The sequence below is a fragment of the Elaeis guineensis genome, chromosome 1 (assembly GCF_000442705.2).
Source record: "Elaeis guineensis isolate ETL-2024a chromosome 1, EG11, whole genome shotgun sequence".
NCBI lineage: Eukaryota > Viridiplantae > Streptophyta > Magnoliopsida > Arecales > Arecaceae > Elaeis > Elaeis guineensis.
This window is the reverse complement of record NC_025993.2, coordinates 83664890-83678445: the sequence shown is the minus strand read 5'-3', so window position 1 is coordinate 83678445 and position 13556 is coordinate 83664890. Positions and strand designations below refer to the sequence as shown.

Below are 13556 nucleotides of genomic sequence, written 5' to 3'. Positions count from 1 at the left end.
TGCTACCACCGTTGCAGGCTGCAAAGATAAATCTTCTGATTGTAGAAGCGTGGTAGTTGAAAATTGCAATTATGTTTCGAAACTCTGTATGAATGTGTACCCTTTTCATTCCCTCAATCAAATGAGAGGTGGCTGTGTATGAATGAACTCCTTGAGTTCTTTCTTCTTTGCCATTTGAAAATCCAGGTAATATTGAAAAGTCCATGTAATAATCCAAATCTCAAAGCAGCCAAAAAATTAAAAAAAAACGTTGAAGACTCCCGCTGGGAGACTTCTTCCGTGTGACCTCATCGGAAAGAAAGTCGAATCCAGGAAGGATTTGACCTCCCCTCTGCCCTACAAAATCCCCTCTCCTCTAATAAGACTAGCCACGACGAACACCGACGAACACAGGTGATTTTCCTCTCTTTTTTCCGTTGAAGCTGCGGCCTCTCATTATTGTGTTCGTCGGAAAATAGAGGCCGGAGATGCTATCGGAGCTCAGGTAAAGCTCCAACCTTTCTTCCTCTCCCTCTTTCCTTTCTCCTCTGGCCCCAAACCTCACTGTCGGCCATCAACTTTGCCGGAAATCAAGAAGAAAAGGAATGCCCTGTTTTTCCTCTATTCGGTCGAGCTCTCTCTTCCTCGTTTCCGGCCACCGGTGCCACTGCCCGTGGTGCCATACCCCTGTAGCATGATCCCCACCTCCCTACCTTTCCTTCTCTGAAGGTTATGGCCATCAGTGATCTGCCGATGATCATGAAAATAAAAGAAAAAAGATCGAGTCCCCTATTTTTTTGATTTTTTTCTATTTTCTTTTGACCTGCCACCTACTGCCTGCCGCCGACACTCCCTCCGGCCCTTTCTTGCTCCGTCGCTGTCGATCAGATGTCGCCACCTGCTGTCGGACCTCCGGCCATGCCGCCGCACCTCGTCGGAGCACGAGCCACCAAGCCCCCCCTCGTGTCCTTCTGTTCGGTCAGGAAAAGATAGAGGAAAAGAAAAGAAAGAAGAAAAGAAAAAGGGAAGAAAAAAAAAAGAAAAAAAAAAGAAAAAAAAAAGAGAAGATTTTCTCTCACCTATCTCTTCCTCCTTCTCTCTCTCCTCTTTCTCTCTCTTTCCTTCTCTCTAAAATTTTTCTCTCTCTAAAATTACTCTATCCTCCTTTTTCTCTTTAAGAAAGACCTATAGATCTTATATCGGACCATCTTTTTCTCTTTTAGGGATTCATGTTGACCTCAGCGAGATGATCCCAAATCGATTTAGTGTCCGGATGGTTTATAGAACTGATCATCCAGTCAACCACTTTTTTTATTATTTAATTTTATTGAATATATAAAATAAAAAATGATTATAATTTAATATTTTAAATAGGATTACTTAATTCATTTAAGAAAGACTAAAGATCAAGGACGATTAAGGTAAGTGGATCTTACGCTTCTTATTTATTTTGAATAATCATATTTTTCATGTAAAAAATTATTATTGATGAAATCATATTTTTCATAAAATAAGGATCAGCATATATGAAAAAGCATGTTTTATTATGAGCATTGATTTCATGAATATATCATATGAAAATAGTATGGTTATGAGGTATGAATTTTATGATTTTTCCACCTAAGTATAGGTATGTTTTAAGAAAAATATATAAAGATTTCAAAAGCTCTTAAATAGCTATGAACGAATCCTTATGGAAAAGTCGACATCCGGAGCTAGCATCCATATGAACACAGGCCCTGCCAGCAGGTATAAAGTTGGCATATGAAATATGAACTTGTCGATTAAGAATACTAATCCTGTCACGGGTATAAAGTGACCATAGCAAGAATATCTATGAGTAAGATTTAGAAACATGACATGGACATATGACAAGAATGATTTACGAAAAATGTTTATGAAAGATTCATGGTTTATACATACATGATTGGTTTATGACTTATTTTATTATATATTCTATGAAATACTTTATTTTGTGTTATCTATTATTTTTTAAAATTATATTATTATAGAAAACTTATGTTTGATCCGATAAAAAAGCGCAGGTTCTACTTACTAGGCTAGTATAGCTCATATTCTTTTTATTTTTTTTCTTACATAAAGAAATAAGGTTAAGACCGGCAAAGAGAATTCAAGCTTGGGGATTTGCGAAGCAAGCTTGAAAATTTCGTAATGAAAATTTAGTTTATTTTATGATCATGAATTTGTAGTTATTATGAATATTGAGACTTGAGTTGATATTTGCTTTTGGATTTAAATGCTCTGAACCAGTTTTAGTTTAATTAAGAATTTAAATAAAATTTTTATTATTTATTATTATTTTTATTTATGATGCATCTCTTATTATATTTAAGAAGATGAATATTGACTTCGTGTTATTATAGACTGTACCTTTTGATAGCATGATCGTATTATATCCTGAATTTGAGACGTGATAGTCCATTACCTACCCATCACAATAGCATCCCAATTTACAAGCAATATGGTTAGGCCATATAATGATGTTGCCAGGTTTCCTCTCGTTGCATGAGCTTGTCCCTTAACTTTTGCATATATTTTGTGAGGAAAGTTGAGAAAGTAAGCAGTTGGGATAAAGCAAGCACATCGGGTAGACTATGCACGGTAGTGCCTCTTAAGCCACTAAAAATTGGCTGTGCTATTTTTTTATAGCAAAAAAAAAAAAAGAAAAAAACTATTCTAGTATTTGTAAGTAAGATGGATTGATGCAGAATATGGGGAAGAAGCACCATTTGGCTCAAAAAATTATATAATAGACTATAATATTATAATCCTACTGCTTGCCGTGGTTAAAAGGTATGGCATTGCTTCTGTTACTGGTTGCCGAACCCTGGAGCTCACTATCATTTGTCGGCCACCGACCTGGAATAAAATGATGAAACTAAATAGGTCTCTATTTCACCTTTTACCGATTTTAACTTGTATTTAACCAGGGGAGAAAGAAAAAGACAAAGGGTGTAAACAAGCCAAGCTTCAAGGCCTAGCTCAACCATGGCTTGTTTGTAATCAAGTCCAGTCATGTTAAATCACTTACCATCAAGCTGAATTTTAAATATTTTATATTCAAGTTTCGAGCTTAATTGAGCTGAGCTCAAGTAAACTAAGCCTAGGTCTAGATAGGCTTATCTACTAATCAATCGAGCTAATTATGAGCCAGCTCATGAACAGTTTGCCCATTCTGCATTTTATTATATGACTCGAGAGAACTCCTAACTTGTTAGCTGAAGCTTAACCATCTTCCTGGCTGGTTGAAAATCCAAAGCAAATCAGTAATCAAGTATCTCCATAATAAAAGACACTGATTGTAGGCACATGAAGTTTATTATAATTAAGATTCTGTTCTTGCATTGGATGTGCATTGGTAAAATTCCTTAGAATTTTGAATTTTTTTTTTTAGTTGATTGAAGAGGAAGATAAACTGACCCTCTTTTATTAATTAACCATATATGGGATTTGGAGTTTCCAAAGATGTGGGCTTTTACAAGGAAAACCAGAGGAAGAACATTCCATCTAGTCCATATTTTCTTTCAAAAGCATTACAAAACAGTGACAATTCTGTCTTTAAAGAAAAAAATGGACGTGCAGTGTCAACAATTTGCATTAGCCAATTCAGTCTCCATAACCGTATTTCCAAAAAGAATTTTCAGGGATGTCTTCAACTTTCCATCCCTCAAAGCAACTCCTCCATCCCCTTTTTATAGCAACTCCAATTCTTGTTTTCTTTCACATTCTTTTCCTTCATGTGCAATATTAAGCAACATTATTTACCTGAGTCATTTTGTGTATTATACGTTAGGGATTTATTATGGATTGTGGACGATCTTTTTTTTTTTTTTTCTGAAATATGATATATGCTCACCTAAATTCCTAGGTTTGGCAGATATCTACGCACACATACACATAGAGAGAGCGAGCGGGAGAGAGAGAGAGAGGGTGGTGTAGTGGTCCAATATGAGTGCTACTATCTTGAGAGGAACCTCTATGCTAAGGAGAGTAATGCCAATTAGTTGGGATTGTTCTAATTGAGATAAATCCAATCTTATATCATTTATGTTTTAAAAAATATAAATTTAAATTAGCTTAACTTGTTCTAATTGACCTCTATACTATAGAGAGAGAGAGAGAGAGAGAGAGAGAGAGAGATGGTGATGTCTTACAATTAGCTAACTTGATCTAAAGCTATACTCAAGTATAAGTTTTATAGTGTTTGAGATTATTAGTTGAGTTGCTTATCCTTGATGTTTAAAGCATATCACAGTGATGAATGGTTCTCTTATATTATAGGGTAACCTAGATTTGAGTCAAGATTCAAGTCCTTGTATTAGGTTAGAACAAACCTTAATTAAAATAAATCCTCTAGCACTATATAGAAATGGCAATAGTTTCCAACCGTAATTCATAATAAACCTGGCTAAAGTTCTCCGTCATAGGTTTTAGGTATACTAGATTTCTATAAATAACATAGATGTTTTTTTCATGATTTATGCATAACAAAGGTCAAACATCTTCAAAAATTAGAATTTAAAAAAAAAAATGTTTTTCATTGTGAAACTTAAGGTTACTTAAATTAGCAAAATAACATACCAAATAAATTTTATACAATTTTATAAGGAAGGTATATATTACCAAATTCAGTCAGAATCTTTCTAAAATTTATCGTATATCTAAAATCTTTTAGTAGGAACCATACGTTATAATTAGTACTAAAACAATTGCTTCTCTTTCAACAAAGAGGCCTTAGATAACATTAAATCACTTAAATTGGGTCCTCTTCAACTAGATATATGCTAGATATGATGCTCAAATAATTGCACACCAAAATAGCTTACAAAGAAAGTTAAACTAAGGAGAAACCAAGAGCAAGGTATTACCAACATGACCATCAAGTTGTGGCCAAAACTAATGTATTTTGTTGCGAATCAAACCGTAGAAATTCAAAGCAGTCCATTTGCAGGTATGTTTGAAGTCTGCGAGATACTTCCTTTGTTTGTTGGCATCCTATTATTTTGTCAATTATGCACATAATATCCAACATATAGGTGGATATGCTGTTTCTTGGACACAGTATATCCAAAGAGAAAAGAATTATACACACACGTGCGTGCCCCCGTCATCACTTGTTTCTTGGACCCTGGAGCCGACAAAAGTGGGGCTGCCGTCAGCTCTGATCACTGTTGTGCTGCACCATCATTAATTTAGACAACCATTACATCATCGCTTAAAAGAGAATTACAGGAAATATATCACCAATTTTAAAAAGAAAATGGTAAGAAAATCATATTGTCATTTTGCCTTTTAGGATCACTCAGTTTCAGACTGAACCAATATATGCCCTCATCTTCATGACTGTTTCTTTCCATCAAAGGCAAGTACCATACACAACCATATTTATGGAGCCAAGGAATGAAACCATGCATAAATGGTGACCTTAAATAATAACTGATGGGTTTTTCTGCCCAATTTTTTGTATGTGTTCCCATTATCTATTACATAGCAAGGAGCACATGTAAGTATTTCCATGGCCTTATGTTATAGGCAACGGGAAGGAGGATAATGCCGAGGGCTGTCACACAGGGAGAGGAGAGAGAGAGAGAGAGATGGTGGAATTGGTCTCCATGCCCTATTTACATCAAGGGTAAGAAGGTTGGGTGGGCACTCCCTTTGTATGTTTAGGGCTTGCGTGAAGAATCTTTCCTTGTTCTCCAAACTGGATTGGATCAGTTGAGCTAGAAGCCAAGCCGACAAACGTTCTAGTTCCACTCAGATTGGTCTCTTTCTTGACCAGGTTGGAGTTAAAAAGTTTGACTGGTCTAATGAAATCTTTGGTTAAATTGATTGTCCTCGGCTCACGCTGGAAATAGTTGATCCATCAAATCATCAAAGAATTAAGCTCTTAGCAAAATAGCCGAATGCAGATAGAGCGGATCCAATCCAAACTAATCAAACCAAACCGATCCAACTTATGGATCCATAGTGCCTGTTCCAATTTGATAATATTCAAGGGAAACATCCAAGGTAAGATTAGATTTCGGTCATACTTGACTCCGACCCGATCCATTTTAATCTCCAGCTACCCCTAGCAAACACATCACATCAGACTCTTCCTTCCACTCATTATAATATATAAACAAATCTCGTACCCTAACCTTTAAATATAATATATATATCTACATTATTGGGAAGTAGAACTATGACACCACCACCAAAATTTGATAAAACCATCACTATCAGCGGTTGTTTAGGCATGTGATATCTACTAATTAAACTATTCCACGACAACAGTACAAGCCACTTGGGACCAAAAAAAAAAACCCACTCATGCAAGCCTTTTAGGACTTCCAAGGTTACTGCCCAGGGGCCCACCTCGGTCAGGATAATCTTTATACCTTCCATGGACTACATCCAAGACTTGAATCACTCAACACTCTTCACGCGGCTGAAGTGTACATTGCTCCTTCCAGGCTTCTTCCACAACCATCCCCTCTCAGCACTTCCAAGGGACACAAACAGACTGCAATTCATGTGTGTGCCTTTAGGAACATCCCTATATACAAACTGTCCGATTGTTGGCAAAGGTAGCCAAACCCAAGAACTCGATTCGGATTTAGAGTCCCGACCAAAACTAGGTTAAGTGGCCGCTCCAATGTTTGGAATGCACACACATCACCCACCCAAATTTTCACCACCTGACATGCAAATGTCAGCGTATTTTAAAGTGTAAGCTAAGGCCCTCAGCATTTGATCGCATCGAAAATGGATTCCTACATAGTTTTTGGTCCACAAACTAGTGGAGGCATGTGAAGAGGTAGAGGAAGGAGTCCTTGTCATGATTCATGACCCTTTGAGTCCAGATGAGCATGTGAAGAGTCACAAGAGAGAGGTGGGATGGGATGGATAACGCCAACACAAGAAAGGTGAGATACCGTCACTAAGAAAGTGCCATGAAAGATGGTTGACAGCACTTTACAGATTTCAAAGGCACTTTAGTCTTTGATCCACCTAACTTTTCTTTACCAATTACCATCGTGGTGCAGACCAACCGGAACATCATGGACTCTGTTATAAGTTTGGTAAGGTGGGGCAAAGTGGCTACTAGCAGGTTCGAGAAATTAAAAGAGTGCGTACATCATAGAATTTGGACTCCAATACAATCATGGCTCAAAGACCTTATCTAAGATCTAGCTGTACTGTATCTAAAAGGATTCCACTTGGCTAAGCAGTGCTAAACACCGATAGCAGTTGGATACTTCCACTGCTGCATGAAAGAGAACATACTAAAATGGGAGAGAGATGGCAGTTGATAGCATTGCTTTAAGATGTCAGAAAACGAAGGAATCACAGCAATTCAATTGGAGTTTCAAAGGTAACGCATGAGCAAATAACTGGAACCAGAACCACAAGAGTAGGAACCTACTAATATAGCACAAAAAGAAGAATTTTTCCTAGGCAAATGATGGATAGCTAGCGAACAAAGTGCAACCAATACCATTCTCCATGAAATAGAAAACCATGGCATCATTCATAGGGGGCAACAATTTGCCATTTCACAAGGAAGCAGAAATGGCATCACAACTTCAAGCTATTTAGCTATCTTTACAGCAACATAACACCACCACATTTTCCAATCAAGGTCATCCACATACCCTTAGATGATCCATCTTTCAATACAAGATGGCAGAAGGGCAGTCAGCAATCATAAACCAATTATATAGCCAATATCAAGAAGCAACAAGCGAATCACATAATTATAAACAAAAGCAAAACTATATTTTAACTAACCCCAATACCAGTTTAAACACCAGATGTCTATAAAGATTTCAATGCGGGATTGGGTCATACAAACCATCCATTCATCAGTTCCCCGCAGCTAATGCAAACCCTACAACCCCATATACTTAACCCAAGTCTGACTGAATGCTTCGCTTGGAGAACCTCCAGGGAACCCCTAGGAAGCAATCTCAGATATATAAATATTTGTTCCACTAAACAAAGAAGAAAAAGAAAAATCTACACCTAAATGCAGGAAGAAGATCACCTGAAGCCAAATCAGATATTTTTATAAGGATGTTCAGCATCAGAATTCTACTCCACTGCATGAGATGACCTTACCATTTTAACTGCATGACCCAATGCCTGTGCATTTGGATCAAGGTCTCTTCCATTTCATTCAGAAAAACCAGCTCGGATACTCGGGCTTCTGCACCAACTCTCCCATCCCTTTCTGCAATGGATCAGTGTAGCCCATGGTTGACATGTTGAAACCAGAGCCGAAATTGATGTCAGCGCCCATATCAGCAGGCTGGTTCCCAAGTTGCTGTTCAACCGGCATCATGTCTTCGCGGCCATAGAACTGCTGCTGCTGCATTAAGTTGCCAACCTCTTCAAAAACATTGCCACCCATTCCAGTCCCCTGTCCAAAGAAGTTATCCTCCATTTGAAGCTTCTGCTGAAGAGAATTCTGCCCATCCAACATAGTCATGCCTCCCTGGTTCTTGTTAGGATTGATGGTGTTCTCATAGAAGCTCATCAGTTCATTGATCGTTTTTTGCCCATCAGCAGGAATACCCAGATCGGAGATGTTGATAGGATTGACACTTGATCCAAGACCAGTGGGATTTGGCTGGGCATTTAAGGGCACAAAGAAAACTGGGGGTTTGTTCTCGTTCATCTGCATGCCACCAGTGGTTGCTGAGATACCTTGAGAAAGACTCTGCTGATTTTTGCAGAGGTACTGGTGAGTGTTTCTCGAATTCCTGTCTGTAAATCCGAAACGGACATCATTATGCATGCACTGCATGTTATCGCAGGTAAAAACACGCTGGTTCGGCATCATTTCAGGCTCAACAGCAGCTCTCTTCTGGATGAATTCTACATCGGTCTCTTCTTTCAATGGTCCGGATACCACAAAGTTCTCATTCCCTGCAGCAGTAATCAGGTTGAAAGCATTACCATCAACAGCAACCTTCTGGTTCCCCACCTCCTCGCCCTTGCCATCATCAACACCTTCAACATCATACTCGCTGGAGCTGCTGTTAAAGGAGATGGCCCCTGTGACACCGCTTCCTGATGATGGAGGGGGACGCGCATCTGGGTGGAGCTTTATGTATAACTCCTCCTCCTGTTTGACAACTGCCAGCCACGTGGCACTCTCTTTGGCAGTCATCTTGTCTTGAAGGCACTTGGACTGTCTCACCAGCCTGCGAATCTTTTCGATATCGGGCGACATGTGCTTGATGACAGCAGTCAGAACACTAACTTTCCATGCTTTCTTAAGATCATGGGGTTTCTTGTATGGTGGTGGACCTTGATCTTTAGGGATGCCCAACTCAGGCCACCACTCCTCTTTCCCAGTCGGCCACCATGGCGGTGCGACTCCTTTCTCCAGGGGGAACCTTCGCTGCGGTGGATCGCAGTGCTGCATGAGTGCTGAAAGGAGAGAGCCCAGTGTTGTATCCTGAAGCTCCTGCAATGAATGAGGGCTTGCAGTCCCAGGGTTCAATTCATTATTAGCACCCGGAATGGAGTTTTCGGCCTGGTACTTGGCGATTGCAGCAGGCCCGTTGCGATCAAACCGGACCTTTTCCTTCCACCAGCCTCTTAAGTTATCGGATGCACCGCTCACAGGCTTGCCTTTCTCTGGAATGATCCCATAGACAAAGCCTTGGGCCTTGCAGACCTCCATCATTTTCAGCATGTACTTCAGGATCCCATCCTGGGCACGAGACATCTTCTTCCGCCGAGCCTGCTCCTGGGACTGGCGCTGCTTAGCCGAGTCAGCCCCTTGTTCCTTGTTCTTGTTCTGTTGCTGTTCTTTCAAACGCTTAAGCCGCATCCGATCCCTCCACATACGCCGCTCCAGTTCCTCTATGTCAATGTCATCGTCACTCTCCTCTTCTCCAGCCTCAGCAAAGTTTTCAGAGGGAGGGTCCACTAGATCTCCCTCGCCTAAAATGGCATCACCAACAACAGGCTGATTAAGGAGGGCACCAAAACTGATATTCTTCTCATTAACAGACGGCACATAGTTATTCTGGCTACCAGAGAAGATCATACTGTCCATTAACAGCCCACCCATCATTGTTAGCAGCACGGGCAATTAAGTCTATATTAGCAGAATTGAAAGCAGATGCAATAAAGTCCTGCCATCGAAGAACACAAGCATAAACATCAGAGTGTGTCATCTCCAAAACACAACAATACCTTCAAAATAAAGCACTAAAATTCTTATTAACAAGCATGGAACTGAACAATATTATTATTCATTAACATTTTTATATAAAATGTGTGCACATAATGAAGTAACATACAACGAATGAAATCAGAGACAAAGAAGGATTTTCAAAAAATAGAAGAAATTAAGGAGATACTCTCTTTGCATATGTATCACAAAAATGAATAAGCATTGAATTTAACAAAAAGAAAGGAAAATCATATTTGATAGGTATTGCTAAGAAGAAATGCATGCAATCACGCCAGAAATGAAAGAAAAATGTTAGATCAAACACAACAATTAATCTCCATCTAATTTTAACATAATAAAGTGCCAGGACAAAAGGTTCTTCTTCTTCTTCTTCTTCTTCTTCTTCACATACATCTATTAATAGAAAGCAACAATATCCATATATTGAAACAACTTTATTATTAAATTATATAAGTGATCATAGGATTGATGCAAAGCCATGCATCACAATATAGAAGAGAAGAAAGCACATAAGGAACAGCAAGCTTTGAAGAAATCAATTCTCTGCAGAAAAAATAAAAAAGTGTTTTTATTATGGAAGTAGAAACCCATTCCTTCACTGCCAAAGAGCATGAAAATAATCCATATGCAAGAAATCTGAATAAATGAACATCTGATAAAAACCAGATCACAGAGTGTTAAAAACATAAAATAAAATCCATTTTACATAGGGAACTTTTAATCAAGCAAGATTAAGGATTTATTTTTATTTTATTTTATTTTATTTTATTTTATTTAGGACAACATCTGTAGCCAGCTGAGACAATAAAACCAAAGCACATCAAGATTTTCCTCCGATCAGAAAGAAAAAAGGCATATCAGAGCAACATCCAAGCTATGTAATAGAATGTTTCAAAATTAGCAAAAATAAAACATCCGAGCCCCACACCCAAGCTATGACTGCACATATTGGATGGGTTATAAATGAGAATACTATAAATGATGCAAGAACTCAAAAACAGCATATGAAGATACATCATCGAAACATCAAATATATAGCATAGACAGAAAAACAAACTCCATTCCCCTCACATCGTGCACAAAACATCCGATGTTTTGATTTCCATATCCACACAAACTCGAGAAACATGAAATCGGAAATTGAAACCGAAACCCATCAGAAGTTCCAAAGATGGCAAAATGAGTTCACCTTCAAAGAAATCTCTGTGCCCAACAGAGCAGACATGCATTTCAAAACCAATAACAGCAGAGGCTCAGAAATGGAAAGCAAAAGAAAACAAAGCGCAACATCAAGCAAGCTAAAACATAATAAAATAGAAAAATAATGTAGGAAGCCTCTCAAAATAATGGTAAACAGAAGATACCATTTACCAAACCAAAAAAAAAAAAAACTTTCATTAAAACCATCACGCAAAAAAAGGAAGCAAAAAAAATCCATCAATCCTAATGATTCCAGTTACCGAGATCAAAACGCTGCTAGATCGAAGGCCGCAGCATCGAAATTAGATCATGGATCAGATTATTAACTTTATAAAGACAGCGATATCGACTGATCTTAGTTGAGGCGGCAGCGAAACTTGATATTTTTCTTTCTACCTTCTCTAACATATATTAGGGAAAGGCTTTGAAATCTTGATCTAAGATAGATGAAAAAAATCCAAGTAAAAAGGAAAAAATCTAGAAATAATTAAGAGGGGTAAGAAAAAACAGGAGATGCCGACAACAATCCGTCTTTATGCATCTCCCATCTACAAAAGGCAAATAATTAAAACCGACACGGCGCGCAATCCGATCGCGTATCTCCGAATCAAGTCCAAATCCCGAGAGAAAGAACGCGTTTTTTCTCACTGGATACGGCATCCCGAAACTGCTGAAAAATTAAAACTTTGGTCCAAACAACAAGAAACCAAAGGATAGAGGGAAATCGAAATCAAAGTACCTAAATTGAGACAAATTTTTCGTTCGGATCTCCGTAGAGCTGTGCCATATTCCAAAGAGAAGCCGAAAAAATTTTATAAAAAAAAAAAAAAAGCCAATTTCCATATAAAAAAACGTTTAAAACGTTGAGGATTTGGCTATATTCGAGAGCCTCATCCTCTGTGATTACCACTGTATATGAGTATATGACCTCAGATTCGCCATTAGAGATGCATCATGGAGCTCGAAACCAAACCAAAAAGTCTTATTTAAAAAAAATAAAAAGAGAAACAAAATGGAAAAACGAATCTTTTTACGAGGAACCAAGGAAGGAACTCCAGAGATCAAACGAAGGCTAAGGTAAAAGCACTGAAAACGCGAAAAGCGCGTCGCAGAGATCGAGCAGATAAGAAAGACAGAAGAAAACATAGCAGAATAAGGCTCGAACCAAAACAAAAAGAAAAAGGAGGCGCCTTTTCGAAGAGAAGAGAGGGGGGAAAAAAAAAACAAACCTTGATTGCTTCTTCCTTCTTCTAGCTAGACTTCGGCTCTGGATCTGGCTCCGCTACTCCATGAAAGCAATCTCCTCTACTGACGACGACGACGACGATAAGCGATGATGGAAAAGAGACAGGAGAGGAGAGGAGAGGAGAGGAGAAGAGAAGAAGGGGAAAAAAAAAGTTGGAGAAGGGGACTCCGTATCTGGAGAGATATTATAAAAGAGATAGGGGGCGGTGGTCCTCGCTTGAACAGCGATCGCTCTCTCTCTCTCTCCAGTGGGAAGTGGGGCATACGACGATGGGACTTGGGGGGTTAAAATAGAAGAGTGAAAGGTGAAAGCTGGGGACGGGAAGAGCGTGGAGGTGAAATCCTGGATTCGCACCCTCGGACGTGCGGGCCAGGGGGGTGTGACGGTCGGCTGACCCGGTTTCCCCGGGGGTGTCCGTGCCCCTCGATGCAATTACCATTCTACCTTTATAATATTTTTTTCCTTTTGCAAAGTCCTTTGAGAACTAGGCCATAAAAACAAACCTTTTTCTTGTGATCTATATTATAAGTTTGTACCATATTTTAGTCGCCAGTTGCAAACATTAAAATTAACTATCTCAAAATGATGTTTACAAACAAAGAATGTGTAGAAGGGTAGTATCTTTAGGATGTGACAAGTGAAAGAATAATCACATTATTTTAGCCATATATATATATATATATATATATATATATATATATATATATATCAAATAAAAGCATTAGTTGTAATTGCTTGGCTCCGGTTCTAATATGCTTTATATATGAATGGGTGTTTGTATATAGATTGAAGGAGAGATGGTGATAGATGAAAATAAGTGACTAATATAATTTTGTTTGAATCATAAAGCTATGAGTCAAGTTGCATATGGTAGAATTAAAATCATCAACTATATTAAAATATCAATTTATA

General features: G+C 38.5%; 1 protein-coding gene across 1 annotated transcript; it reads right to left on the bottom strand.

Annotated features, from left to right (window-relative positions):
- Window positions 1-7742: 7742 nt before the first annotated feature.
- On the bottom strand, window positions 7743-12801 carry LOC105061364 (protein ETHYLENE-INSENSITIVE 3-like 1a). Its single transcript, XM_010945383.4, has 2 exons — window positions 12628-12801; window positions 7743-10136 (listed from the first exon to the last, which is right to left on the bottom strand). Exon 2 carries the CDS (start codon window positions 10073-10075, stop codon window positions 8165-8167), a length of 1911 nt encoding a protein of 636 aa, XP_010943685.1. The 5' UTR covers window positions 10076-10136; window positions 12628-12801; the 3' UTR covers window positions 7743-8164.
- Between the last annotated feature and the right edge of the window lie 755 nt (window positions 12802-13556).

Bases quoted from the DNA above. Each gene is read 5' to 3' on its own strand.
- LOC105061364 (XM_010945383.4), bottom strand. From the start codon at position 10,075: ATGATGGGTGGGCTGTTAATGGACAGTATGATCTTCTCTGGTAGCCAG.